General features: G+C 39.3%; 1 protein-coding gene across 2 annotated transcripts in view; it reads left to right on the top strand.

Annotated features, from left to right (window-relative positions):
* fam189b (family with sequence similarity 189 member B) overlaps positions 1-26,367 on the top strand; it is a 29,648-nt gene extending 3,281 nt beyond the window's left edge. For both annotated transcript variants that reach the window (XM_052144477.1, XM_052144476.1), the window contains exons 5-14: positions 3,109-3,216; positions 3,380-3,540; positions 3,893-3,992; positions 10,912-10,984; positions 11,071-11,344; positions 12,102-12,424; positions 12,572-12,640; positions 13,118-13,287; positions 24,132-24,263; positions 24,353-26,367. In XM_052144477.1, coding sequence (XP_052000437.1) covers positions 3,109-3,216; positions 3,380-3,540; positions 3,893-3,992; positions 10,912-10,984; positions 11,071-11,344; positions 12,102-12,424; positions 12,572-12,640; positions 13,118-13,287; positions 24,132-24,263; positions 24,353-24,604 — 1,662 coding nt within the window. In that variant the 3' untranslated portion in view covers positions 24,605-26,367. The remainder of the gene's footprint in view (positions 1-3,108; positions 3,217-3,379; positions 3,541-3,892; positions 3,993-10,911; positions 10,985-11,070; positions 11,345-12,101; positions 12,425-12,571; positions 12,641-13,117; positions 13,288-24,131; positions 24,264-24,352) is intronic.
* Positions 26,368-26,589: the final 222 nt, after the last annotated feature.

Genomic DNA, 26,589 nt, shown 5'->3' with positions numbered 1-26,589 from the left:
GATTTGTCTTCACAGGGCTCAGCCAAACTCATTGATTTGAAGGTGGTGTCCATATTCTTTTGACCATGTAGTGAACAGTATACACTGATGGGCCAAAACTAGAGATGCACCGATCGACCGGCCAGGGACAGGAATTAGCCGATTTTCCGCATGCTCGGCTGACCGGTGACCTGCCGGTCAGACTTACATCTTTCCGATTCCAAGCCGGTCCGTTTTGTTGCCAGCGGCGCAGGCAATAACGTCACAGCCGCAGATAAACATGTCATTGGCTTGGAAGATCTTCACTGTGAGTGAAGAATGCATAAAGTTCGAAATGTGTAATAATTGTAAGGCCAAAGTAAACCGTGGGGGAACCACCACAATAACTTTTGGAACAGCAAACCTAATTAGACATTTAAAACACCATCACCCAGTTGAAAATGCCCATTTTAAAAAAGAAGCTAAAAAGGGAAAGTGGCTAAAGCTAGCCAGAGCTCAGAGCCAGCCACAAGTCAGCAGTCTTCTCCTATCATTCCTTGGAATGAGCAGCGAAAAGACCAAAGCAATTACGAGGAAAATTATGGAATTCATGGCCCTGGATGACCAGCCGTTCTCCATAGTTGAGGAAAGGGTTCAGAAATCTGATAAATGTCCTCGATTTTCTGACGTCGCGTTGCCCGAGTTGTTTAATCTCGTGTCATGTCACACACGCAGCCTGTTATCTGTCAACATTTGGGTACACAAATCCGGGAGAGGGGAAGCGGGGTGCTGGATGGCAGAGGCAGGCTAAATTGTGCCGTTGCGATTTAATGTGCCGAGTAACGTAATTTTTCCCACCGTGTCCGATATTAAAATCAGTGCGACACACATTGCAAAAGGCATGGGCATTGTCGATATGGCTTCGGGATATGAAATTAAATTCTTCCATCCAGCAGTTGTTAAATGTACTTGTAAATTTTGTTTTTTTCACCGGAGCACCAGCTGAGTCTTCTCCTCCCCTCTACCAGTGATGCTTGATTTAACATCCCACCTCTACTGCCTGCGCAGATATCAACAGCGCAACTGGGTTGTAGGTTGCCAGGTTGAGGTAACAAATGATTTGTAATGTGTATGATGTGTTGATTGTGTGAGTAGGATGCGTTTCATTCAAGATCTGGCAACTGGACCACCTTGGATTAATATATTGATGTTATTATTCATATAACGTGGTTTGGGCCATAGACTGTAAAAAAAAGATGCTCTTTTCCATTGGTGAAAACTGAAGCCACCCGTGTCCCGATATGGCGCTGACATCTTGGGAATTGAGTCTGCGCAGTTGCGATTTCGGGACCAGATCTGCGCAGTAGTGAGCAGGAAGTAAAGCCGCGAAATCAAGGCCCCGCCCTCACTCTCGCTGAATCAATCGCAAGCACATGCCCCTGCACTTTTGACTTTTGACTTATGACGGTGTGAAGTAATTAATTAAAGAAATTTAGATATTACATTTAAAGCTCCAATCTCCTCAGTCCTCCAAAGATCCCGAAAAAAAGTCAGTTGGTGCTTCAGTGACTACTTCGCTCAGAGAACCTGTCAATCACAGCTGTCAATCATGATGTCACAGCACCGTTTTTATAGCATCAAATAACTAACTAAAAACAAACGTATTTTGAAAACAAACTCTTGAAATTACATCAACGTGATAGAAACTACAGTAAATGACAGAAACTATCTTTGGAAAAAAGCTATGTGAAGTGTAATTTAATTGTTTAGTTGGTCTCACGTCCCGTTGAATAACATGGGGAGGCAGGGTTTATGACCTATACTAGGACCAATCACCGGGGGGCGATCAAGACGTTTTGGCTTAACTTTTGAGGGCTTGTGCGGCACACTTGGTTTGGGCCATACAAATAACGGGAGTTTTTTGGGGAGAAATAACAAAACGGGAGACTCCCGGGAAAACCGGGAGTGTTGACAGGTATGGTTTCAAGCCGTTCCCGAAGCAGCAATCAGTTATTGTTATTTCTACCTCTTTCCAGTCACAGAGCACTTTATTTTGAGAGTTGTTTAAGTGAGAGAAGATTCTGTAACTTAGTGCAGTTTGGGATAAATTGTAATGTTTAATAATTTATTTTATTATGAAAATAAAATGTTGCATTGAAGAAAGGTAAATTTTGTTTGTATATGCGAAAATCTGAATCTGAAAAAATAGGTATTGGCACGTCACACTTGCAAAAAATTGGAAATCGGAATCGGCCAAGAAAATTGCAATTGGTGCATCTCTATCCAAAACATTATGGCCATCTGCCTAATATGCTGTTGGTCCTCTGCATGCCACCAAAACAGTGCCAACCTACCAAGGCATGGACTATACCAGACCCCTGAAAGTGTCCTGTGGTATCTGGCACCAAGATATTAGTTGCAGATCAAGTCCTGGAAGTTGCAAGGTGGAGCCACCATGGATCGGATTGAGATCTGGGGAATTTTGAGGCCTTGAACTCTTCATCATGTTCCTCAAACCATTCCTGAGCAATGTATGCAGGCCAATGGCATCAGGGAATACCATTGCTATGAAGGGGCACTCTGACCGGTCTGCGGCAACTCAGCCCCATAGGCAGCAGAGCATGTGTGTTGTGACACATTCCTCCATAACCATCATTAAAATGTTCTGTGATTTGTGCCTCAGTAGACCTTCTGTTGGTTCTTCGTTGCCCTCGTGCATCGATATGCCTTGGCCACCCAACACCCTGTTACCGTTTTGTGGTTTGTCCCTCCTTGGACCACTGTTGTTAGGTACTCACAACTGCTGACCGGGAGCACCCCACAAGCCTTGGCTTTTCAGAGATGCTCTGACCCTGTCATCTGGCCATAACATTTTGACCTCCTGCATTTAACATGCTGACTACGAGAACGTATTGTTCGCTTACCATCTAATCTACCCAGACCTTGACATGTAGCCTTGTTAGGAGAGGATCAACGTTATTCACTTCACCTGTGAATGGTCATAATGCTTTGGGTCATCCGTGTATGTGGAAGAGTACATGCCTTTAACATCATGGACACAACTTTTCATGTTTTATCCAAGTATGCTGCTCTGTTGCTATTGGAATATGTTTGAAGTTTAGCCACGATAGTGTATGTTTGTGTGTGTAGGATCTGCTGTTTAGTGCCTGTGGTCTCAGTATTCTCTCCACCATTATCTGCACTCTGTCAACTGTCACCTGTAGCATCCATATCTTCTCTCTGGACCTACTGCATTTGGTGAGTGTAAAAAAGATCATACAACATTTTTACACTAAAACACAATTCTTTAAAGTTATGTCTTCTAATAGCTGAAATTTTCTCTCAAATGTCTTCTGTTTTTACTGTTTTCTCTCTACGGTGTAGAAAAAAAATGTATCACTCTTTCTCCCATTTGTTGTAGCTGGCTCCTCATCACTCCCGCTCTGTTAACCCAGAATGCACCACTCCTCAGGATGCATTTCTCAGTAACATGATGGACTTTGAGGAGTTTGTTCCGCCCATTCCCCCACCCCCATACTACCCTCCTGAATACACCTGCAGCTCTGAGACGGACGCATTGAGGTGAAAAGACATACACACACGTGTCTATTTTTCTATCACGGTGGGAACTTTCCTTTGACTTCTATTGTTTTTATTATGAGCAAAATATATTTACTATCCTTACCCTATCCCTGGTGATTTCAGGTTTTACTATCTTTGTGGGGACATTTGATCTCCACAGTGTTGGCAAAACCTGGTCCACACACACATAGTCAAACATCACACTACCTTTATGCCATTTACCCAGTATTTGCATTCATGCTATATCTTTAACAAATTTTCTGTACTTTTTCATCCCTATAAGCTTCAGTCAAACCATTTCATTTGTTCATTTCCTTTTCTCATGTCTCATCTTTTTTGTGTGTGCCTGCAGTGTTACATATAATGGATCAATGGAGAGTCCAGTGCCTCTCTACCCAACTGACTGCCCTCCTCCTTATGAAGCAGTGATGGGTCAAAGGGCTCCTAGTCAGGTACATTTTTGTGCATGTTAATAATCAAATACAAGTCTAATACCCAATGTTTTGCATTCATTTCTTATCCAAAAACAAATTCTGTTAATCTGACGTGTGTAACGTTTCCTATCCTAGCTTAATATGCAGAGATACTGTAACTAAAAGTAAGCTATTTGCAAGTTGATTTCCTCAAACTGTAAACACTGTGTCTTAGTGGCCCTATAAAAATTGTTTGGGCGACCTGTCCATCCCTACACAACAACACTGACACAACCAATGGCACTAGTTTGGAGCGGTACTATCTGTTTGTTCGATCAACAGCAGACAGGGGGAGTGTTTAAAAAAGCTGTTTGAAAACATATTTTTGCAATTCCCTTTGCAATTACACACTTCAGCTTTAAATTGTTTTAAATAAATTTCAGTAAATTTGTTATGAATTGTAGCAAAATAATCACATGAAATTTAACGAAATACCAAATTTCAGATTCCATAATACATAATTTAGTTAAGAACCATTATTTAATCGTTGAATAATTTTCAGCGTTATTGCTGCAGTCAAGTCTTGCTGAGAAGTTCCAACTTAAAAGTCTGGAAATCATCATTACAATGTAATGTGCATTCAAGTGATTGTAACATTGACCCGTTAGGCAATTTAATATTTCTTTATCTTTTTTTATTTTCACTTGCCGAAAAAGAGAGGAAGCATTTTAGCATTAAAGGAATATTCTGGGTTTAAAACAAGTTAAGCTCAATCGACAGCATTTGTGGCATAATGTTGATTACCATGAAAAAATAACTTCCTTAAAAAATAACCTTTTCTTTAAAGGTTTACAATGGAAGTGAATGGGGCCAATTTTTGGCAGGTTTAAAGATTTATAATTTTATAAAAGCACTTACATTAATTCTTCTGTTAAAACTCATGTATCATTTGAGCTGTAAAGTTGTTTAAATCATAATTTGTACAGTCTTTTTAGGGTTTTTGGTTTGGTTGACATTAAACACTGGAACTCACACTCACTTTTTATTGGTTCACACAATTGACACAGAAAAGCAATACATATATTCACAGAATCAACATTTAACCCCCATTATTCTCTTTCCCCCTCCCAATCCCCAACCACACCCTGACCCTCAACAGCTATCCCTGTGGTTGCACTTGAGTATACACAATTTTTTTTTTATATAATAATAGAATAAAAAAAAATATTTAAACCTACGTTTCTCTCTCCACTTCCCATCACTGAGAGTCCTCCAAAAAGTAGCTGCCCCATTTTTTATTAAATTAATCTAAGTTGCCTAGCCTTCTACATGACATTTCCTAGAATGCCGCTACCCTCCCCATCTCCCCATCAACGAGGGCACTCCAGCCGACTTCCATCCCAAGAATAATTTGTCTGCCAATAAATAACGAGGACACAATTTTTTTATGCATTTATCCCCTATATTAATGACTGCTCTATCGCCTAAAAAAACAGAGACTGGGGCCAAATTAAATTTGAGTGCCCAATACGTCACACATAAATCTCTGAACCCTCAACCAAAATCCTTTGATCTTAACACACCACCAAAAAACATGGATTGTGTCCCCATCTTCTAATTGGCATCGCCAGCAGGTCGGTGTGTCTTTAAGACCAAGCCTATACAAATTAGAAGGGGTCTAATAGAATCAATGTAAAATCTTAAATTGCATAAGGCGCACCCTTGCATCTCTAGATGTAGACTTGACTTTTTTAGAATCCTAGCCCACACTCCATGTTTAAATCTTTCTCCCATATTCTCTTGAGAGAAGTTGAAGCTCCGTCTCCCAGACGCTGAATTAGCAGGGAGTAATACAATGATGCCTCATGGCCTACTCCAAAAGCAGTAATCAACACTCCCAGAGTATCTGCTGCTTCATTTTCAAAGGAAAACACTACAATCTCATATAGGTCACCGAGCGTATTAACCTCCCTCATAATCCACTCTGTCCAGCAGAAGACTTATTAATACATTACTTTTGGTTCAGCCATATACTCAAAGCAACATTTAAATAAATGTCTGAATTAAACACTCTGGACACTTTTGTCCATACCACGTTCAAATCCGAGATAACGGGATGTAACATAAGTACTCCGGTTAATTTGATAGAAAGGCAAAATATTTGCAGTGGTGAAATATGGGCAAGAACTTCCTGTTCAATACAGAACTTTTCTAGGGAAGGGCTCTCTCATGTGGAAGCGACCAATGACCCAAATGTCTGAGACCGAATGCATAATAATAAAACAAAATCTTGGGTAGGCCTAGCCTGCCTTTGTCAATCGGCATACGCAATTTACTGAAATGTAATCTGGGACGCTTACTTCACTATCCTATTAAATTGCTTGAAATTAGAGAGGGGGGCATCTATAGGCAGAGATTGTAGCAGGTAGTTGAATTTTGTAATACAATTCATTTTAATTACATTAACCTTCCCAATCATAGCAGCAGATGTAACGAAGCCCACCTTCCCACATCCTCGAAAAATGTTTTATTAAAGAACTCTAACTAAATCATATAAATTTGCTGGGAATAAAATACTCAAATACTCAATGCCCTGTTTGGTCTACTGTAAGACGCCCGGCTGAAAAGCCGTTTCCAGGCATTACGCTCTAAGAGCCAAACCTTTGGATTTAGACCAATTAACTGAACTTAGAAAAGGTATTCATAATTCTGTGCAGGCAAGGCATAGATCTAGTAGGATTGGAGATCAATAATAAAATATCATCTGCGTGAAGCAAAAGCTTATGCACACCTCCCGCCATCACCCCTGGAAAATCATCCTCCTTTCTTTTCGTGGCTGCTAATGGTTCCAGTGCAAGCCAGAACAATAATGGGGAAAGAGGGCAACCCTGCCGGCTGCCCCTATCCAGAGTAAAATAATCTGAAATGAATCAATTTGTTTGTACCGCCATTACCGGGTGTCTATAAAGTAACTTAATCCATCCAATAAAAGTATTCCCGAACCTATACATTTCCAAAATCTTAAAAAGATAATCACATTCTACCATATAAAATGCCTTTTCGGCGTCAAGTGAGATGGCAGCGACCGATCATTCACCACTGACCACGACATCAATGAAATGCCTAATGTTATCAGAAGAGCTACGGCCCGAATAAACCCCACCTGATCTATTTGTATAATAGATGTCATAACTTAATCGGTTAGCCAAAAATTGTTGACAATATTTTAACGTCTTGCTGGGTCAGGGAAATTGTACGAGATCTAAAAAAATTCAGTGGCAAAGCTGTCTGGCCCCGGAGCCTTGCCTATAGGCAAGGCCTTAATTATCTCGCCAAGCTCCTCCAAGGTTATCTCAGAATCAATATAATTATTTTGCTCAGTCGACAGTTTAGGAAGTGTAACAGTATCAAGGATGGGCAAGGAGGAGGCAGGAACTGGACAAACCATCAAAATAATGTTTAATGAAAACTTAAAAAGACACAAACAAATACACACACAGCAGCTGCATGTGTCTCTCTCTCTCCCAAACTGCCGTATCCGTCTCAGCTTTATCCTTCTCCTCGGCTGATTAGCCCGATTGGAGGGCAGCCATGTGCACTCACGGCCCGGCCTCTTCAGTAGACGAAGATGTGGAACTATAAAGATCAATGTATAATTATTTAAAAGCATTATTAATATCAGTGGCCAAGATAAATATTTCACCACCAGCTGATTTCACTGAGGGAATGGTAGAAAAACACTCTCTCTGTTTTATATACCCCATATCTTCCCTGCTTTGTCCCCCAACTCAAAGTATGACTGTCTTGCCCTGAATAGCTAAAACTCCACCTTCTGTGACAAAATAGTATTATATCTGTATTTCAATCGGGTCAATTCCCTGAGGCCATTAGATGACATTCGGCGCTTAAGCTCTGCCTCGGCAATTTTAATATTCCCTTCTAATTCCATATTTTATTGTGCTTTGGATGGTTTGGTGAATAAGGCATACTGTATGATCCAACCCCTAAGACCAGCCTTAAATGCCTCCCAAGCCACGCCCACAGAGGATACGTAGGACAAGTTGGTCTCCATATAGACATTTCAGCCTTTAGCATTTGTTGGAATTCAGGATTTTGCAAAAGGAATACATCAAAGCCAACTATATGATTTCCTTTTCTTTATATATGGCAACACCTCTAAACACACCAGGGTGTGATCTGAGACTAAAATGTTTCCAATTGAGCAATCAACGACAGATAAAATGAGGGACTTGGATATTTAAAGAAATCTATTCTAGAGTAAATCTTATGGACTGATGAATTTTTTTTTATAGTCCCTACCAGATGGGTTCAAAAGTCTCCAAATATCTGTAAGACCAAGATTTTTACACATCCTGTGAAGTGTCAGTGTTGCTCTAGGTGGCTTGCAAACCTTTACTTCACTATGATCAAGGACTGAGTCCAATTAAAGTCTCCTCCCAATATTATAACATGAGGGGTGCCTTATTGGACTTGCAATATCCCTTCAAGATCTAAAAAAGCCCTTATCAACGTTAGGTGCATAAATATTAGCCAAAATAAGACTTTGTCCCTGAATTTAAGCTAAAACAAAAAAGACTATCCATAATTTATCTTAACTCTGTTGGAGACATTTGAATTGTAGATGTTTACTTACCAGCGTACGGACTCCCCTGCACTTACTCGAGCCAGCACAAAAAAAAATGCCCACCCCATATCTTTCCAAATTTTTCAGCTTCCTGTGGAGAAAGATACATTTCTTGAAGAAACACTATATCATATTTCTTAAGCTTAAGAAGGGAAATAACCTTCCTTCTTTTTATGGGATGCCCCAACACATTCACCTGGAGAGAGATAATCCACTCATATCAACATTTGACATTTTGACATATAAAGAAAAAATAGATTGTGTGTCTATTAAAGATTATAAAGATCACATTCCACCATTAGTGCAAAAATCAAAACCCTAACATCGCCCAGAAAAAGAAAAACGTGCGCATTAACCCTGTGCATGACAGTGCCAACTGGCGTCCATCCCTCCACACTCAAACAGTCCATGTTCACCTACGAGAGCCCCCGTGACAGCTTTGCCGCCGGATTGCTCAAGCTCTGTTTTTCTATACAAATGTTGTGTGACAGAATTACACAGCGAAAGATAATCTATTAAACAAACTCCAGCCAATAGGCAGAATAAACACAAAGAGAACTGAAGGTGTGCCACTCTACAAAATAAACTCCAGCCGCTAGGCACAACCAGCACAAAAAAAGAGTGCGCAGAATCTTCAAACAGTCAAGTGAATGTTCAGTGAACTCCACTGTCCACTCGGCTGCAACATGAGTACTCACTCATGACTTTATGAAGGACATCGCTTGCTGTTGGCATGTGAATGTTTTTTTACTGTTATCCTTAGCATCTGTTCTCAATTTGGCTGGGAATATCAGTGCAAAAGCGACCTTCTGTTGGTGTAAACTTTCTTGCATTCCTTGAATCGATCAAGTTTCTCTCTTGTCAAATTCTGGAAACAAGAAAATGCTGTGGTTCTTCCAAGAAAGAGTTCCTTTACTCCTCACCTTGCATAACATAAGATCTTTATCAGATAATCTCTTAGTCTTTCAGGGATTCCAACGATACGGATGTTATTCTGCTGGTTACGGTTCTCCATGTCCTCCAACTTCTCCCAAATATGCTCCAAATCCATGTTGGTGTCTAGCGAATTAGCAGATAATTCCCTCTCCGATGACTCAAGATAATCGATCCATTTCTCGACATCTCCCGCTCTTGTAACCACATCAGTAAATTTCGCCTCCATGGCAGTGATCGATTGACATATCACAGTAAGATCCTCCAAGTCAGCAATTGACCTTCGTCAGCATTGCCGACATGTTCAACATCTCTTGCCGCATTTCCTGCACTTCTCCGACTAAATTGACTCCCAGGCTTGCGGCCTGCTCGGGGGCGTCAGCCTGAGGACGTAAGTGTCTTTTAATGTCTCCAGAGCCCGAGGATTTTGAATTCTTTGACATGTTGTCCTCCTAGAACAGTTATGGAACAGAATGTATCAAATCTCACCAGTTTATGTCATAAAAAGTATTAAAACTAGCAAAGTGCGCAGAGCTTGCCGTTCACATGTCTGATCCCCACATGACATCACGTGACTCCCCCAGATTTTAGTTTTTTTTAAAGAAAGGGTCCAAATAAAGTTTTGTGGTAATCAATATTTTGCCACAAATGCTGTCAATTGAGCATATTTTGTACTGAACCCTGAATATTCCTTTAATGCAATAAAATAAACAACAAAGGATGCACTTTAATGGTTAGTTAAGTTTTCAACAGTTTTCAGTTTTAGATGTCATTGTAGAAATGTACTATTCACAGTCAGCTATGATTACTTGAATCAATGAATGAAAGTGTCCAGTAACAGGGTGGCGACCGATTAAGTGAGTAATTTTCAACTTGTTATGTGATTCTAACATGGCAGCCCCCATGATGGGTCCCTCTCCATGTAGAACAAAATAGCTTTTATAAGGTTACTGATATGACTTGATTCTTCATCTCATGTGAGAGGTCATGATTATATATATATAAAAAAACAAAAATTACAATTAATTAATTACAATTAATTTATTTGAATTAATTTTACTACTAAATGAGTAGTGCTTTGTAGCAAGCTTTATCACTATTCTTCGTCAACAGTCCAAAAATTGTACAAACAAAATTGTGCCATCGTCAACATTCATAATTATAACTTCAATACCAATTTGATTCTTCCGCCATAATTCTTTAATGGACATGTCCCAGCTTAGAAAGTCAGGGCTTAAATAAATCATAAGTTTCCCACTGGAATGTGCCATTCATGTCAAATGCTTTATATGTATATATATTTATATTTTTGTTCTGTCTAACGTCTGTGTAGTGTGTATGGGTTATACTGTGGTCATGCCACTCTGTCTCTATCTGTAGGCCACAGTCTTTGACACACAAGCTGGTGAGCTGTCTGGAGATAGAGGAACATCCACAGCTTTCAGTGGTGAAGGTGAGTCTTTCCTCTCTTCTGTTCCTCCTTTAGCAAAACATCATTCACTTTTTAAATGTGCTATCTGTGTATATTTTCTCTCTCAGTGTCTATGGACAGTGGATCTCTGTTGATGTCTGAGATTGTGGATATTCCAGATGACAGCTCCCCTTCCGAGGACTCCTGTCTCATGGAAGTGGGGATGCGGGTGCGGCCCCGGGAGGGCAGTGATGGAAGGGAGGGGGGAGAGTACTTCAGCTTTCGATGTTCCGCTCAACATCCTGAGGGAACGGTGGGGGCTCCCCCAGGGATACGCTGTTTCAGAGGGGAGAGATCGAACTCCTGCTCCTCTCCGAGCACATACAACACCTCCACCTATAGGTGAGGTGTTAACACATTATTGTGACACCGCTATATAAAATCACTTACTTTAAAGAATAGTTCACCCAAAATTACAATTCTGTAGAATTATTTTTGTTTTCCGTGGGACACAAAGGAGAACTGTTGAAGAATGTTTTATTTGCTAAGAAATTTAAGTTATTATTCACAGTAGATCAGCTTTGGGTAACTTTGATGGTGATCATGGTCAAAAACATTTCTCCACACTCTAAAAATTAATATAAAGTTGAAGTCAGAAGTTTACATACACTTAGGTTGAAGTCATTAAACACATTTTTATTTACTCCACAGATTTCATATTAACAAACCTTTAGGCAATTAACCAATTAATAACACCAATTGGAGGTGTACCTGTGGATGTTTTTTAACCTTTGTGGATGGCATGCAAATTAGGCTTCTAATTTAAATGTCAGCTAATGTTATTATATATGTGCCTCACAAATGTATCGATAAAATAACGTGCCAATCAATATTCAATATATCAATATTTTATGACATGCCTAGTCAGGGGCTTCAATTCATGTTTAAATCAACCATAAAAAATTTTTATTTTGACCATTGCATTATTGTTGGTGCCAGATGAGACTGTTCTGTAACTGCTGATCTCCTGGGATTTTCACACACAACTCTTGTATTGTGTTTCCCCGAAAGAAATGTTTAATCCAACATGAGGGTGAGTAAAGTATGACATAATTTAAATTTTTGGGAATGTTATTGCTTGAATATATTTCCTCCATAGGTCTCCATTGCTGAGGCATCAAGCTCTGTTGGCAAATAGTTGCTCTCAGTTGGAGTTGATAGCGGGCTCTCAGCGTTGCTCAATCCGAGAAATCCGAGTTCAGCCTTGCATGCTCTACCGACAGGGCTCATCCGCTTTTACCAACCCGTCTACCACAGCCCTGTCAAGTGGTGCTCAAGACTGGCCAGACCACACAGCACCAGTGCTCCTTCCACGCCCGTGCATCCGGGAACATACTGACTGTGATCTTAAAGACAGCGATGGATTCGTACCCCTTGTGAGGTCACACAGTGAACCAGGGCTTAGCTCGTCAACTGACACAGGTATGAACGACAAATATTTTTTCTTCTTCTTCTGAAAAGCCGTTTATAGTCTGAGATTTTGTGAAATAGTGAAAGTGTGTTTCTAGAAGCACTCTGTAAAACAAAGACAATGTTACAGTAGATGTGTGTGTTCTCCTTTGATCTCAGGTGATTTCAGTCTCACAGGAGGCAGTAAAGGAGTCAGTTTGGGGGGATCTCAGACCTCATCAGAGACCGGTAAGATTGTAAATTTTTTATTTCACAGGCAAGTTTATGAAAGCATGCTGTGTAATTTTACAGTCATTTAGCACTCTGCAGTCATAATAGTTAGAGTGATGTGCTCATCGATAGAAGATTTATTGCCTTAACGTTGAATCTTAGCCTCCAACAAAGTCCTAACAGTGTCCGGAATATTGGGTTGCAATCTTGCATTGCGACTGGTCATACGACACCTGTCCAATGAAGAACCAATTGAAGAACAGCAATTGATTACATTTGTGAGAAAGATAGAGAAAGAGTAATTTAACTTTTCCAGTCCAAACACTTCCAAAATCAGTACAAGGGCATCAGGCTAGAGGTTCTAAATTACAATTAAGAAAGTGTATTTAATTATTGAATGTGTATTGTTAACATATAACTGCTTTGAGTAAATTACTTACATTTCTTATTAATTTAATTGCATTAACCTATGTTTGTGTCACCTGTGCTGCCAAGGACCATCATCTGGAGCTAGTTTGCTGCCTAGATCCTTTCCGACACTTCCTGCATCCCTGCCCAGGAAGGGCAGTGTTAAGGCGGCAAGTAGCCAGTTGCCCTCAAAACAGATCCCATCCACCTCGCTGCTTTTACCCAAAGACTGTGCACGCTCACTCGGAGACCTCAAGGTTAGTCTTTTAAAAGTAATATATCAACTCATTGGCCAAAGCAAAGGTCTTAAAAAAGGTGTGTTTTGTTTGTTTGTGCTAACACCTTTTGTGTTCCTGGTCTAATAAATCTCTCATATTTAATATATTATCCCAATATATTGCATTCAATCTTTTTGTCAACTTCTTAAGTAATTATGACAGGTTTTGTACTTCTTTTTTAAACATATAACGTTTTTTAATGAGTTATTGATAGAATTATTAATTGACCTGAGCTTATACTGGTAATAATTATGTATTAATTTAATAACCACTTGCTTGATTTAAACAAAATAGTTATCTGGACTTTACAATGATCATACCAATTCTTAAAGAATTATTTTTAATTTGCTGAAAAATTAGAACTGTTCTCATAATTTACATATTTGTTATCACAACAAATAATTGTTGAGATAACAAATATGCAAATCAACAAATAATTGTTGTGATAACAAATATGCAAATTATGAGAACAGTTGTAATATAAATTCAGAGTTGGTAAAAACATATACCGTTGGAAAGATCTCAATTAGTAAAATGCACTAAGCTAATTTGTTTCAATCAGAGGCCAAACTGTAGTGAGTATTAGTGTATGAAGTTCCAAGTGACACACATACATATAAACAGGAGTGACATTTTGTCACATTTTTCCTTATTACGTCCTGAGACATACATATAACATGGACAATAGACATGTTGTAACTCACAGTAGACTGTCCCAATTCAAACAAGCCCAAACACAACATACTGTAATATGATAAATAGATCTTGATATTTTCCTCAGAGTGCACATGGAAAGACGTGTGTGTGCACAAATGTGCACGCACATGTTCAAGGATTTTGTGTGAGCAAACATACATCCATACAGTCAGGCCCATAAATATTGGGACATCGACATAATTCTAATCTTTTTGGCTCTATACACCACCACAATGGATTTGAAATGAAACGAACAAGATGTGCTTTAACTGCAGACTTTCAGCTTTAATTTGAGGGTATTTACATCCAAATCAGGTGAACGGTGTAGGAATTACAACAGTTTGTATATGTGCCTCCCACTTTTTAAGGGACCAAAAGTAATGGGACAGATTAACATTTACATTTACGTTTATTCATTTGGCAGACGCTTTTATCCAAAGCGACTTACAAAAGAGGAAAAAACATCAGCGAATCATCTTAGGGAGACAGTGGTACAAAAAGTGCCATATTACAGAGTTTCACTATCATCAGAATAGTATACAAAACAGATTTAAGTGCAACAAGAAATGTATATATATATAATTTTTTTTTTTTTTTTTTTTTAGTGCCCGGTTAAGTGCTTTTGGAAATGATGTGTTTTTAGCCATTTTTTGAAGATAGAGAGTGAGTTAGCTTCCCGGGAAAATGTTTTGGTGCCTGTTTGTTTTGGTACGACAAGGCGACGTTCCTTAGCCGACCGCAGGCTTCTGGTGGGAACGTAGCTCTGCATAAATGTTTTTAGGTATGCTGGAGCAGACCCAGTGACTGTTTTGTATGCCAGCATCAGGGCCTTGAATTTAATACGTGCATGAACCGGCAGCCAGTGGAGAGAGACAAAGAGTGGTGTAACATGTGCTCTCTTAGGCTCATTAAAGACCAGACGTGCTGCTGCATTCTGGATCATTTGCAGAGGTCTAATAGCACATGCAGGAAGGCCTGCAATGAGAGCGTTACAGTAGTCCAGTCTAGTTATTACAAGGGACTGAACGAGCAGTTGTACAGAGAGGAAGGGTCTTATCTTCCTGATATTGTAGAGTGTAAATCTCCATGATCTTACAGTTTTTGAAATGTGGTCTGTGAAATTTAGCTCATCATCAATAGTTACCCCTAGATTTCTGACCGTTTTGGAAGGCGAAACTGTAGTTAGACCCAGCTGCATGGTGATGTTGTGTTCAACAGTAGGGTTGGCTGGAAAGACAAGGAGTTCGGTCTTGGCTGGGTTGAGTTGAAGGTGGTGTTCCTTCATCCAGGCTGAGATGTCTGCCAGACAGGCAGCGATTCGAGCGGTCACTGTGGTGTCGTTGGGCTGGAAAGACAAGTAGAGTTGCGTGTCATCAGCGTAGCAGTGGTAAGAGAAACCATGTGACTGGATGATGGGTCCCAGTGATGTTGTGTATATGGAGAAGAGAAGTGGCCCAAGCACTGATCCCTGAGGTACCCCAGTAAGTAACTGGTGTGGCTTGGATACTTCCCCTCTCCAGGCTACCTCAAAGGACCTTTCTGAGAGATAAGAGTTGAACCAGTCAAGCACAGTTCCAGTGATGTCCAGTTTAGAGAGGGTGGAGAGTAGGATCTGATGGTTGACTGTGTCAAAGGCAGCAGAAAGGTCCAGCAAAATCAGAACGGATGATCTGGATTCAGCTTTCGCCTGTCTCAGCGACTCGATGACAGACAGCAGGGCAGTCTCAGTGGAGTGTCCACTTTTGAAGCCTGACTGATTGTCATCCAGCAGCTTGTTCTGTGAGAGATAGGCGGAGATCTGATTGAAAATTGCCCTTTCAAGTGTTTTTTAACAATCATAAATCAAACTTTCACTTTTTAATATTTGGTTGCAAATCCTTTGCTGTCAATTACAGCCTGAAGTCTGGAACGCATAGACATCACCAGACGCTGGGTTTCATCCCTGGTGATGCTCTGCCAGGCCTCTACTGCAACTGTCTTCAGTTCCTGCTTGTTCTTGGGGCATTTTCCCTTCAGTTTTGTCTTCAGCAAGTGAAATGCATGCTCAATTGGATTCAGGTCAGGTGATTGACTTGGCCATTGCATAACATTCCACTTCTTTCTCTTAAAAAACTCTTTGGTTGCTTTCGCAGTATGCTTCGGTTCATTGTCCATCTGTACTGTGAAGCGCCTTCCAATGAGTTCTGAAGCATTTGGCTGAATATGAGCAGATAATATTGGCCGAAACACTTAAGAATTCATCCTGCTGCTTTTGTCATCAGTCACATCATCAACAAATACAAGAGAACCAATTCCATTGGCAGCCATACATGCCCACGCCATGACACTAACACCTCCATGATTCAGTGATGAGGTGGTATGCTTTGGATCATGAGCAGTTCCTTTCCTTCTCCATAGTCTTCTCTTCCCATCACTCTGGTACAAGTTGATCTTTGTCTCATCTGTCCATAGGATGTTGTTCCAGAACTGTGAAGGCTTTTTTAGATGTTGTTTGGCAAACTCTAATCTGGCCTTCTTGTTTTTGAGGCTCAACAATGGTTTACATCTTGTGGTGAACCCTCTGTGTTCACTCTGGTGAAGTCTTCTCTTGATTGTTGACTTTGACACACATACACCTACCTCCTGGAGAGTGTTCTTGATCTGGCCAACTGTTGTGAAGGGTGTTTTCTTCACCAGGGAAAGAATTCTTCGGTCATCCACCACAGTTGTTTTCCGTGGTCTTCCGGGTCTTTTGGTGTTGCTGAGCTCACCGGTGCGTTCTTTCATTTTAAGAATGTTCCAAACAGTTGATTTGGCCACACCTAATGTTTTGCTATCTCTCTGATGGGTTTGTTTTGATTTTTCAGCCTAATGATGGCTTGCTTCACAGCTCTTTGGATCTCATATTGAGAGTTGACAGCAACAGATTCCAAATGCAAATAGCACACTTGAAATGAACTCTGGATCTTTTATCTGCTCCTTGTAAATGGGATAATGAGGGAATAACACACACCTGGCCATGGAACAGCTGAGCAGCCAATTGTCCCATTACTTTTGGTCCCTTAAAAAGTGGGAGGCACATATACAAACTGTTGTAATTCCTACACCGTTCACCTGATTTGGATGTAAATACCCTCAAATTAAAGCTGAAAGCCTGCAGTTAAAGCACATCTTGTTCATTTCATTTCAAATCCATTGTGGTGGTGTATAGAGCCAAAAAGATTAGAATTGTGTAGATTTCCCAATATTTATGGACCTGACTGTATATGTGCTCATATAAATGATGTGAGAAAAAAAAAGAAAATAGGTATTACACAAAAATACAATATTAAAAAAACATATGCTAAGAAGCTAAAGTGCCTCCAACATTAAAACATGTATTAAGGGAGGAGTTACATGACGCCATGCAAGGAGCAGACGTGTAAACTGCGAGCTCTGCACACTTTGCTGGTTTTAAATAATTTTTGTGTCATAATCCGGTGAGATTTGATACATCCTGCTACATATATGTTCTTTGAAATCCACAAGGAAAAGAAGTCAAAATTCTCGGGTTCTGGAGATATAAAAAGACACTTACGTGCTCAAGCTGAAATCTCTGACGGGCCTGCAGACCAGGGACTCAGTTTGGATGGTGCGGCGGGAGAAATCCAGCGTGAACGGTCCAACATGTCTGTGATACTGACGAAAGTTGTTGCCAACTTAGAAGAACTTGCTGTAATACGTCGATCGATTACGGCAATAGAAACAACATTTTCTGAGTTGGTTACAAGAGTGTCGGTCATTGAGAAACGGATCGATTACCTGGAGTCATCATAGAATTAGCATTAGAATGACCAAGATAGATTTGGAATGCGTTTTTGAAAAGATTTAAGATTTGGAGAACCGAAGTAGGCGAAATAATGTACAAATTGTTGGAATTCCTGAGCATGAGGAAGACCGAGATATGGTGAAATTCCTAGACGAGCTTTTCCCGAGTCTGCTCGACAAAACAGTTCATAAGCTGGAAATCGAGCAAGCTCACAGAGTCCCGGGCCGGAGATCGGCTGAGGGAGATGGGCCCTGATCAATTCTGGCCAAATTTCTGAGATCATCCGATAAAGATCTCATGTTACGCAAGGCGAGAAGCAAAGGAAAGCTTTCTTGGAAGAATCACAACATTTTCTTGTTCCCGGACTTTGCGAATTTGACGAGAGAAATGTGATCATTCAAGGAATGCAAGAAACTCTTACATCAACGGAAGTTCGCTTTTGCTCTGATGTTCCTGGTTAGGCTGAGAATAGATACTAAGGATGGCCACAAAGTATTTACCTGTCCCAAGCAAGCCTCGTCTTTCATAGAAACAATGGGTGAGTAAACCATTTGGTGTTTCTCATGTGAGTGGATTAACTTGCTGTATTTACTCTTGGCTGTCTGAGGAAGCTGAGTGCCATTTTTATTTATTTTTGTGCTGGTTCCGCCAAGTGGCTGGAGTTTGTTTTTTTGGAATAACACTCCTTCAAGAAAGTTTTGCATTGACGGAAGATCGATTTTACACTGAAGTTCCCGGCCAGATTGAGAATGAATACTAAGTATGGCCTCACAATATATACATGCCTACAAGCGATGTCTGTCATAAAGTCAATGGACTGAGGATGTCATGGTGTGTTTCTTATGTGGCCTCTGAGTGAAATAGACTCACACAATACACTCTTGACCGTCCGAGGAACCGGGTTTTGTGGTATAACACTCTTTCTGGACAGTTGTGGATGATTCTGTATGTTCTTTGTGCTTATGCCTCCTATTGGCTGGAAATTGTTTTATGGAGTATTTTTCTAGGACATTAGGATTACGTCATCTGCTGCACTCATGACAGCCAGCTCACTGAACATTCGTCTGAGGAAACTGTACAGCTTTATATATATATGAAAACATTTTATTTATTTTTTTGTGCTGGTTCCACTAGAGACTAGAGCTTGTTTTGTGGAGGAACACACCTTTTAGACAGTTCTGTGAAAGATTCTACATATTCTTTGTGTTTATTCTGCCATTGGCTGGAGTTTGTTTTATAAATTATTTTCTGTTATGTAATTTTGCCTCACAAAATTTGTACAGAAGCACTGAACGAAGGCAAAGTTGTCGTGGGGGCTTTGTAAGCGTACATGAACTCTTGAGTTTAGAGGGATGAACACTGGTTGCCGCTGTCGTGTGCAGGATTAATGCGCCCATTTTTCTTTTTTGTTTGTGTTTGGTTCTGAGGTATGTTTTGGGTTTGATTGTTGCACTAATGGGGAATGTGGTCTCTATAATCTTGTTTTTGACACACAATCTATATTTTCTAATATGTCAAAATGTCAAATGTTAATATGAGTGGATTATCTCTCTCCACGTGTAATGTGAATGGGTTGGGGCACCCCATAAAAAGAAGGAAGGTTATTGCTTAAGAAATATGAAATGGTGTTTCTTCAAGAAATGAATCTTTCCCCATAGGAAGCTGAAAAATGTGGGAAGATATGGGGTGTACATGTTTTCAGTGCTGGCACAATTAAGAGCAGGTGGTCATTATATTGATAAATAAACATCTACAATTTAAATGGGTCAAACAGATTAAAGATAAATTAGGTAGAGTCATTATTGTTTTAGCAGAAATTCAGGGGCAAAGGTTGATTTTGGCTAATATTTACACAGCTAACGCTGATGATCAGGGCTTTTTTATAGATCTTGAATAATGTTGGGTGGAAACTTTAATCTTTTGATGGACTCAATCCTTGATCATAGTGAAGCAAAAAGTGTGTAAGACCCCTCGATTAACAGTGACGCTTCACAGGATGTGTAAAAATCTTGGTCTTATAGATATTTGGAGACTTCTGAACCCATCTGGTTGGGACTATAAATTTTTTTTTTAATCAGCCCATAAGATTTATTCTAGAATATACAGTGGGTACGGAAAGTATTCAGACCCCCTTAAATTTTTCACTCTTTGTTATATTGCAGCCATTTGCTAAAATCATTTAAGTTCATTTTTTTCCCTCATTATTGTACACACAGCACCCCATATTGACAGAAAAACACAGAATTGTTGACATTTTTGCACATTTATTAAAAAAGAAAAACTGAAATATCACATGGTCCTAAGTATTCAGACCCTTTGCTGTGACACTCATATATTTAACTCAGGTGCTGTCCATTTCTTCTGATCATCCTTGAGATGGTTCTACACCTTCAATTGAGTCCAGCTGTGTTTGATTATACTGATTGGACTTGATTAGGAAAGCCACACACCTCTCTATATAAGACCTTACAGCTCACAGTGCATGTCAGAGCAAATGAGAATCATGAGGTCAAAGGAACTGCCTGAAGAGCTCAGAGACAGAATTGTGGCAAGGCACAGATCTGGCCAAGGTTACAAAAACATTTCTGCTGCCCTTAAGGTTCATAAGAGTGGTTGCAATCGAGGGAAAGATGAATGCGGCCAAGTACAGGGATATCCTGGACGAAAACCTTCTCCATAGTGCTCTGGACCTCAGACTGGGCCGAAGGTTCACCTTCCAACAAGACAATGACCCTAAGCACACCGCTAAAATAACGAAGGAGTGGCTTCACAACAACTCCGTGACTGTTCTTGAATTGCCCAGCCAGAGCCCTGACTTAAACCCAATTGAGCATCTCTGGAGAGACCTGAAAATGGCTGTCCACCAACGTTTACCATCCAACCTGACAGAACTGGAGAGGATCTGCAAGGAGGAATGGCAGAGGATACCCAAATCCAGATGTGAAAAACTTGTTGCATCTTTCCCAAAAAGACTCATGGCTGTATTAGATCAAAAGGGTGCTTCTACTAAATACTGAACAAAGGGTCTGAATACTTAGGACCATGTGATATTTCAGTTTTTCTTTTTAATAAATGTGCAAAAATGTCAACAATTCTGTGTTTTTCTGTCAATATGGGGTGCTGTGTGTACAATAATGAGGAAAAAAATGAACTTAAATGATTTTAGCAAATGGCTGCAATATAACAAAGAGTGAAAAATTTAAGGGGTCTGAATACTTTCCGTACCCACTGTATATATATATATATATATATATATATATATATATATATATATATATATATCAATAAGTCCCTAATTTAATCAGTTGTGTATTGCCCAATTGAAAATGAAAAATGTTAGTCTCAGATCATACCCTGGTGAGTTTAGAGGTGTAGCCACATATGGAGAAAAATAAATCATATAGTTGGTACTTTAATGTATCCCTTTTGCAAAATCCTGAATTCCATCAAATGTTAAAGGCTGAAACCAATGTTTATATGGAGACCAACTGGTCCTCAGTATCCTCTGTGGGTGTGGCTTGGGAGGCACTTAAGGCAGTTCTTAGGGGCCAGATCATACAGTATGCCTCATTCATCAAAAAATCCAGGGCACTAGAACTCGTTGATTTGGAAGGGAATATTAAAAGTGCAGAGGCAGAGCTGAAGCACCGAATGTCGACAAATGCAACATCCGGAGGAGGCATCCTTCCAAACGAGACACAACCATGATCATTTGAAAATATGTCTATTTAACACCATTATCTTTGTAAAACAACTCCCTTATATTAAACATGTTATATTAATCATATACAATACTGAATAAATGGCTTACCGTTTGAGATGGGAATGCTAGATGTGATATAACTACATAACTTGAAAACTCCCCCCTCATCGCGTTCGGTTCTGTGCCTGGAATTGCACATCATTGCTGGTAGTAATTCGAGCACTGTGGGTAAGTATCTGTGCAATTGCGTGGTCAGCTCAAGGTGCTTTTTTTATGTCACATTTGACACTGTTAGCAAAGTTGAGCTCATTTGCTGAAAAAACATCATGCAACAATGTAAAAACAGGTCTCTACCGTGCGAGCAAATGTGATTGAAAATTACTGCGTGCAACTATGGAAAATTATTTGGTGGCACTGAATGTCTAACACCTGTCATCAAAGCTTATGAATTTATACCATCAGAATCAAAACTCCCTATGCATCTAACCTTAAATACAAATTATGTTTTAAACTGCGAAAAAAAAAAAAAAAAAACTAAAATCGTGGACGACTGACATGTGCGAGTCTGGTAAAACAGTGAAGTACTTTACTTGTCACCACTAAGCTACGTCCCCTATTGCTGGGCTGGCGAAAAAAAGATACTTTACTTATAAGAGTTGATGCATTTTTTTTAATGCAAAAGATTATTTCATTGCATATTTTTCTGACCTTTATGACACAACCATTTTGGTGTTTCTACACTAGAGGGCACACAAAATTATTTTTGCCAGTGAGAAATACATGAACTGGGTTTGAATGTTATTTTAGACTGCGATGAAATTGAAAGAATGGTAAATCGCAGAATGTTATTCACGTACCCCCATTGTCACCTCGCGTACCCCAGTTTGGGAAACACTGGCATAGAGAAGTCCTTCATTTGGAATGGTAAGCGTCCCAGCTTACGTTTTAATAAGTTACATAGGCGGATTGACAAATGTGGGTTAGGCCGACCCAAGATTTTGTTTTATTATTATGCATTCAGTCTCAGACATTTGGCTCATTGGTCGCTTCCATCTGAGAGAGAAACTCCCAGGTTTTGTATTGAAAAGGAAATTCTTACTGCTATCTCGCCACTGCAAAGCTCTTCTATCAAACTAATTGGAGAAGTTAAGTCATACATCATTATCTTGCATTTGCACTCGATATGGACAAAAGTATCCAGAGTGTTTAACTCGGATATTTATTTAAACGTTGCCTCGAGCATATGGCTGAACCCTAAACTATGTATTAATAAATCCCCTTTCTGTTGGTCAGATTGGATTGTGAGGGGGGTTAATCATTTGAAAATTGTATTCAATATTTTGGGATTCACAGATTTATATAGGTATTTACTGCTGCGCCACCTGCTCTGGACTATTTTTGGGAGTAACACCCCCCCCCCAAAGCAGCAGATACTCTGGGAGTGGTGATTACTGCTTTTGGGAAAGGTCATGAGGCATCAGTATATTACTCCCTGCTAATTCAGAGTCTGGGGGATGGAGATTTAAATTCTCTCAAAAGATTATGGGAGGAAGATTAAACTTGTTATTGGAAAAGGAAGTCTGGGCTAGGATTCTAAAAACGTCAAGTCTGCATCTAGAGATGCAAGGTTGCACCTTATGCAATTTAAGATTTTACATTTTATAGGCTTGGTCTTAAATACACACACACCTGCTGGCAATGACATTCAGAAATGGAGACACTACCCTTGTGTTTTGGGGGTGTCGTAAGATCCAAGAATTTTGGTTGAAAGTGCAAAGTTTTGTATGTGATGTGTTGAGCACTCACATCTCGTTCTGCTACAGATTCTGTATTTTGGGAGATGGGTTTTGACCAGTGTGATGATTGGCAGGCAGGTTATTTTAAGCGGATGGAAGTCAGATGGAGCACCCTCGTTCCTAGAGTGGTGTGCGGAGATGGGGAGGGTGGCTGCTTTCGTGAAGGGGTCGAGCAGGAGGATGGGAGTTATGAATTTTCTCAGTAAGAAATGGGGCAATTATTTAGTGTTTTGGGGGGAATCTTAAGGAGGGGCAGTGGAGAGAGCCATTTAGAGTTTAGTTTTTAATTATACTTGATTATTGTATTTCCTTTTTTTGTTGTTTTAATTTTGTGTTTTTTTATGTGTGTGTGTCTATATTCTATTGACCACAGGGGTGTTCTTGGAGGGTCAGGGTGGGGTGGAAAACAGGTAGGGGTGAGGGCTTATAGTGGGGATTTAATGTTAAATGTGATTGATTCATTATTTATATTGTGTGTTTTTTTTTCTATGTTAATTATGAATCAATACAATTTTTATTACAAAAAACAAACATGTATTAACTCAAAATTCAAATGTAATTTACAAGTATATGTAATCACATAATAACAAGCTATATAACATAATATATGACTGTATATCAAGAACGATTATTTTAATGGCTTAGCAATGTAAGCATCATTACAAGGTATGTCAATAGGTCAGTCTTAAAATACAACTCTCAGTTCTATACAATGTAAAATGGCTCCGTACTGTGTCTCTTTATCCACCAAGGGGTCCTTGCCCTGAAGAACGTTGAAAACACCTGGCCTAAAGTATAACCTAGGCAAAACCATGAAACATTCTTCTAATTTTCGTCTCAGGTCACCAGAGTGCTAGTACAACGTTTTCTGCAGAGATCGAAACGGAATTTAGTCCCTGCAACTGATGCTGGAAACTGCACTCAGGGGCCTAAAGTGAGGACAGGATGTGAGGGAAGTCTGCCTTTAGAGCAGGTAAAAAATTAAAAACATTACCAATACAATACCTAAAGGAACTTTCTATCCATACATTTTTGACAACATGTGCTTGTGTTTTTGTGAAGGTGCTTCGTAACTCTTGGTTAACCACCATGGGGCAGCAGCAGCAATTCCAACACCAATTCCATGGACACCACCACTCACATAGTGACAGTCACCATAACGCCTGCCACCATGATGATGACCCTGTAAGGACCGGTGGTATCCACTTGAGCAGCTGTGGAGACCTCAGCTCCACATCTGTGGCATCAACGCACAGGCTCCACCCAACACTGCACGGATCATCAGGGGCTCTTTACTCAGAATCGGCCCTCTGATTTGCGATGTGAGATTCTGGATTAGATTACTGTGATTTTGTGAGAAAAAGGATGAGAATGGTGGAGAAAAGTTGTGGAAGGAATGATAGGAGGGAATTTGTTTCGAGATTAGGACATTTATCTGCTCGTTGAGATCTGAAGCAGATGAATATGCTGTTTAAATAATAGTCTAGGTATACTAAATGAAGGTTAAAGATGTTCTTACAGAACACTACACACCTGCACTGATTTTTCCCCTTAGACTCACTGCTCTCTGTGTCTCAAACACTCTGGTGCTGATTTGCAGTCTTAACCATCTATGTTTTATTTCATCTTCACTGCAATAAATAAAAAATTTCTGAACATCCTTAAACCAAGATACATTAACTTGAGTAAAACTGTGATTTTTAGAAGATATTAAGATATAAAGACATGTTTTCAGAGAATATATCTTAAGTTTTTTCTTTCAACAAATTTTGTTAGATTTACGCTTAAAACATGAAAGAGTAATTTGCTACTGCGATGAGAAAACGAAACTTAATTCAAGATATGTTCTTTAAATTAAACAATTATGTTCAAGTAAATTATATTGTTTTAAGGATGTTTAGCTTTTTAATGGAAAACAAGACAACCACTGGTTAAGAAAATGATTTTTCATGCGCTCCTTTGCACTTTCAGGCGTATTCATCTCCTGCTCTTTCTTTTCCTCGCTTACTGTGTTTATGTGGATTTGGAAAGAATGTAGCACCTCTGACACTGCTTCTTATCTTTACAGCTCATTAAAATGCACTAATGCAAATACAATCATTGAAATATGCTTGCCCCCACACACACTGTCAGATGTTGGAATTAGCAAACGGATTGTGGTGTATCCTACCATTGGCTGCTATTCACTATATGACCATCTCATATCGTAGCAGCAAAAAAATCCAAACTATCTGTAATTTATATCATGGCTGTGTTTAACCTTATATAATAGCTGAGGATGACACAGCAAGAGCATTTTTGGATTAATTTGCTTTATTTTTATAAATTCATGTTTTTTTCTAAAACAACTGAGCTTCTATTTTTTGCATCTGCCTGTTTTCACATATTGGACCCTAGCTTCCCAGTCAGTGTAATACTTTCTAACAGATTGCCTCTGCATGTTTTAAGAAGGCATGATATTCTTTCTAAATGCACACACATGCTTGTAAATTGCACTTGTAATAATCTACTGTAGATGCCGCTAATTCAGAGAAATGTGTGAGGGAATTAGTGATGCTCCATACAGAGAATTCTGTGGCAATAAACATTCTTGTACAGTTACTTTTGGACTGAGATGTTCAAGGATTTCCCAATTAATGGTCAGTTGGATTAAACTTTGGGCATCTCTGGAGGGTACATTTATTGTATATAATTTGTTTTGGATCTTCAGCTGAAGAAATAATTGCCGTTGCAACTGTTAAGAAGTTCCCTGGAATGCTTATGGCTTTGAATTGATAGCAATGTTACTAAATAATGTGCTACATTTGAAATATATAAGTAAATAATTTTGATGCACAGACCTTTACGCTTATACACACATTCTGTAACTCTTTGAAGCACTGAAAGCAAGTCTCAAAATGAGCTTGACATTCTACCTCTTGTTTTGCACAATGACATGTTACAGCCCTTTGGGAATATTTGAAATTATTTAAGGATTTTATGGACTATTTATGAAACAACCTCTACACTGACTGATGAAAAAGAACATTAAAAACAGCTGTACTTCATGAACATTAATGGCAAGTTATGTAAATAAAAAATTTAAATAAACACATTACATTTATTTGATGATTTACTACAATCATTAATCACACCTACTATTATGGCTTTATATTTAATTAGAGTTTTATATCTATCTATCTATCTATCTATCTATCTATCTATCTATCTATCTATCTATATATATATATAATTTAAATGTATAGTTCATCCAAAAATGAAAATTCTCTCATCGTTTACTCTCATGCCATCCCAGACTA

Source organism: Xyrauchen texanus, chromosome 15 (genome assembly GCF_025860055.1).
Source record: "Xyrauchen texanus isolate HMW12.3.18 chromosome 15, RBS_HiC_50CHRs, whole genome shotgun sequence".
Taxonomy (NCBI): domain Eukaryota; kingdom Metazoa; phylum Chordata; class Actinopteri; order Cypriniformes; family Catostomidae; genus Xyrauchen; species Xyrauchen texanus.
Note: the sequence above shows the minus strand (reverse complement) of the source record. Positions and strands in the feature narration are given on the sequence as shown.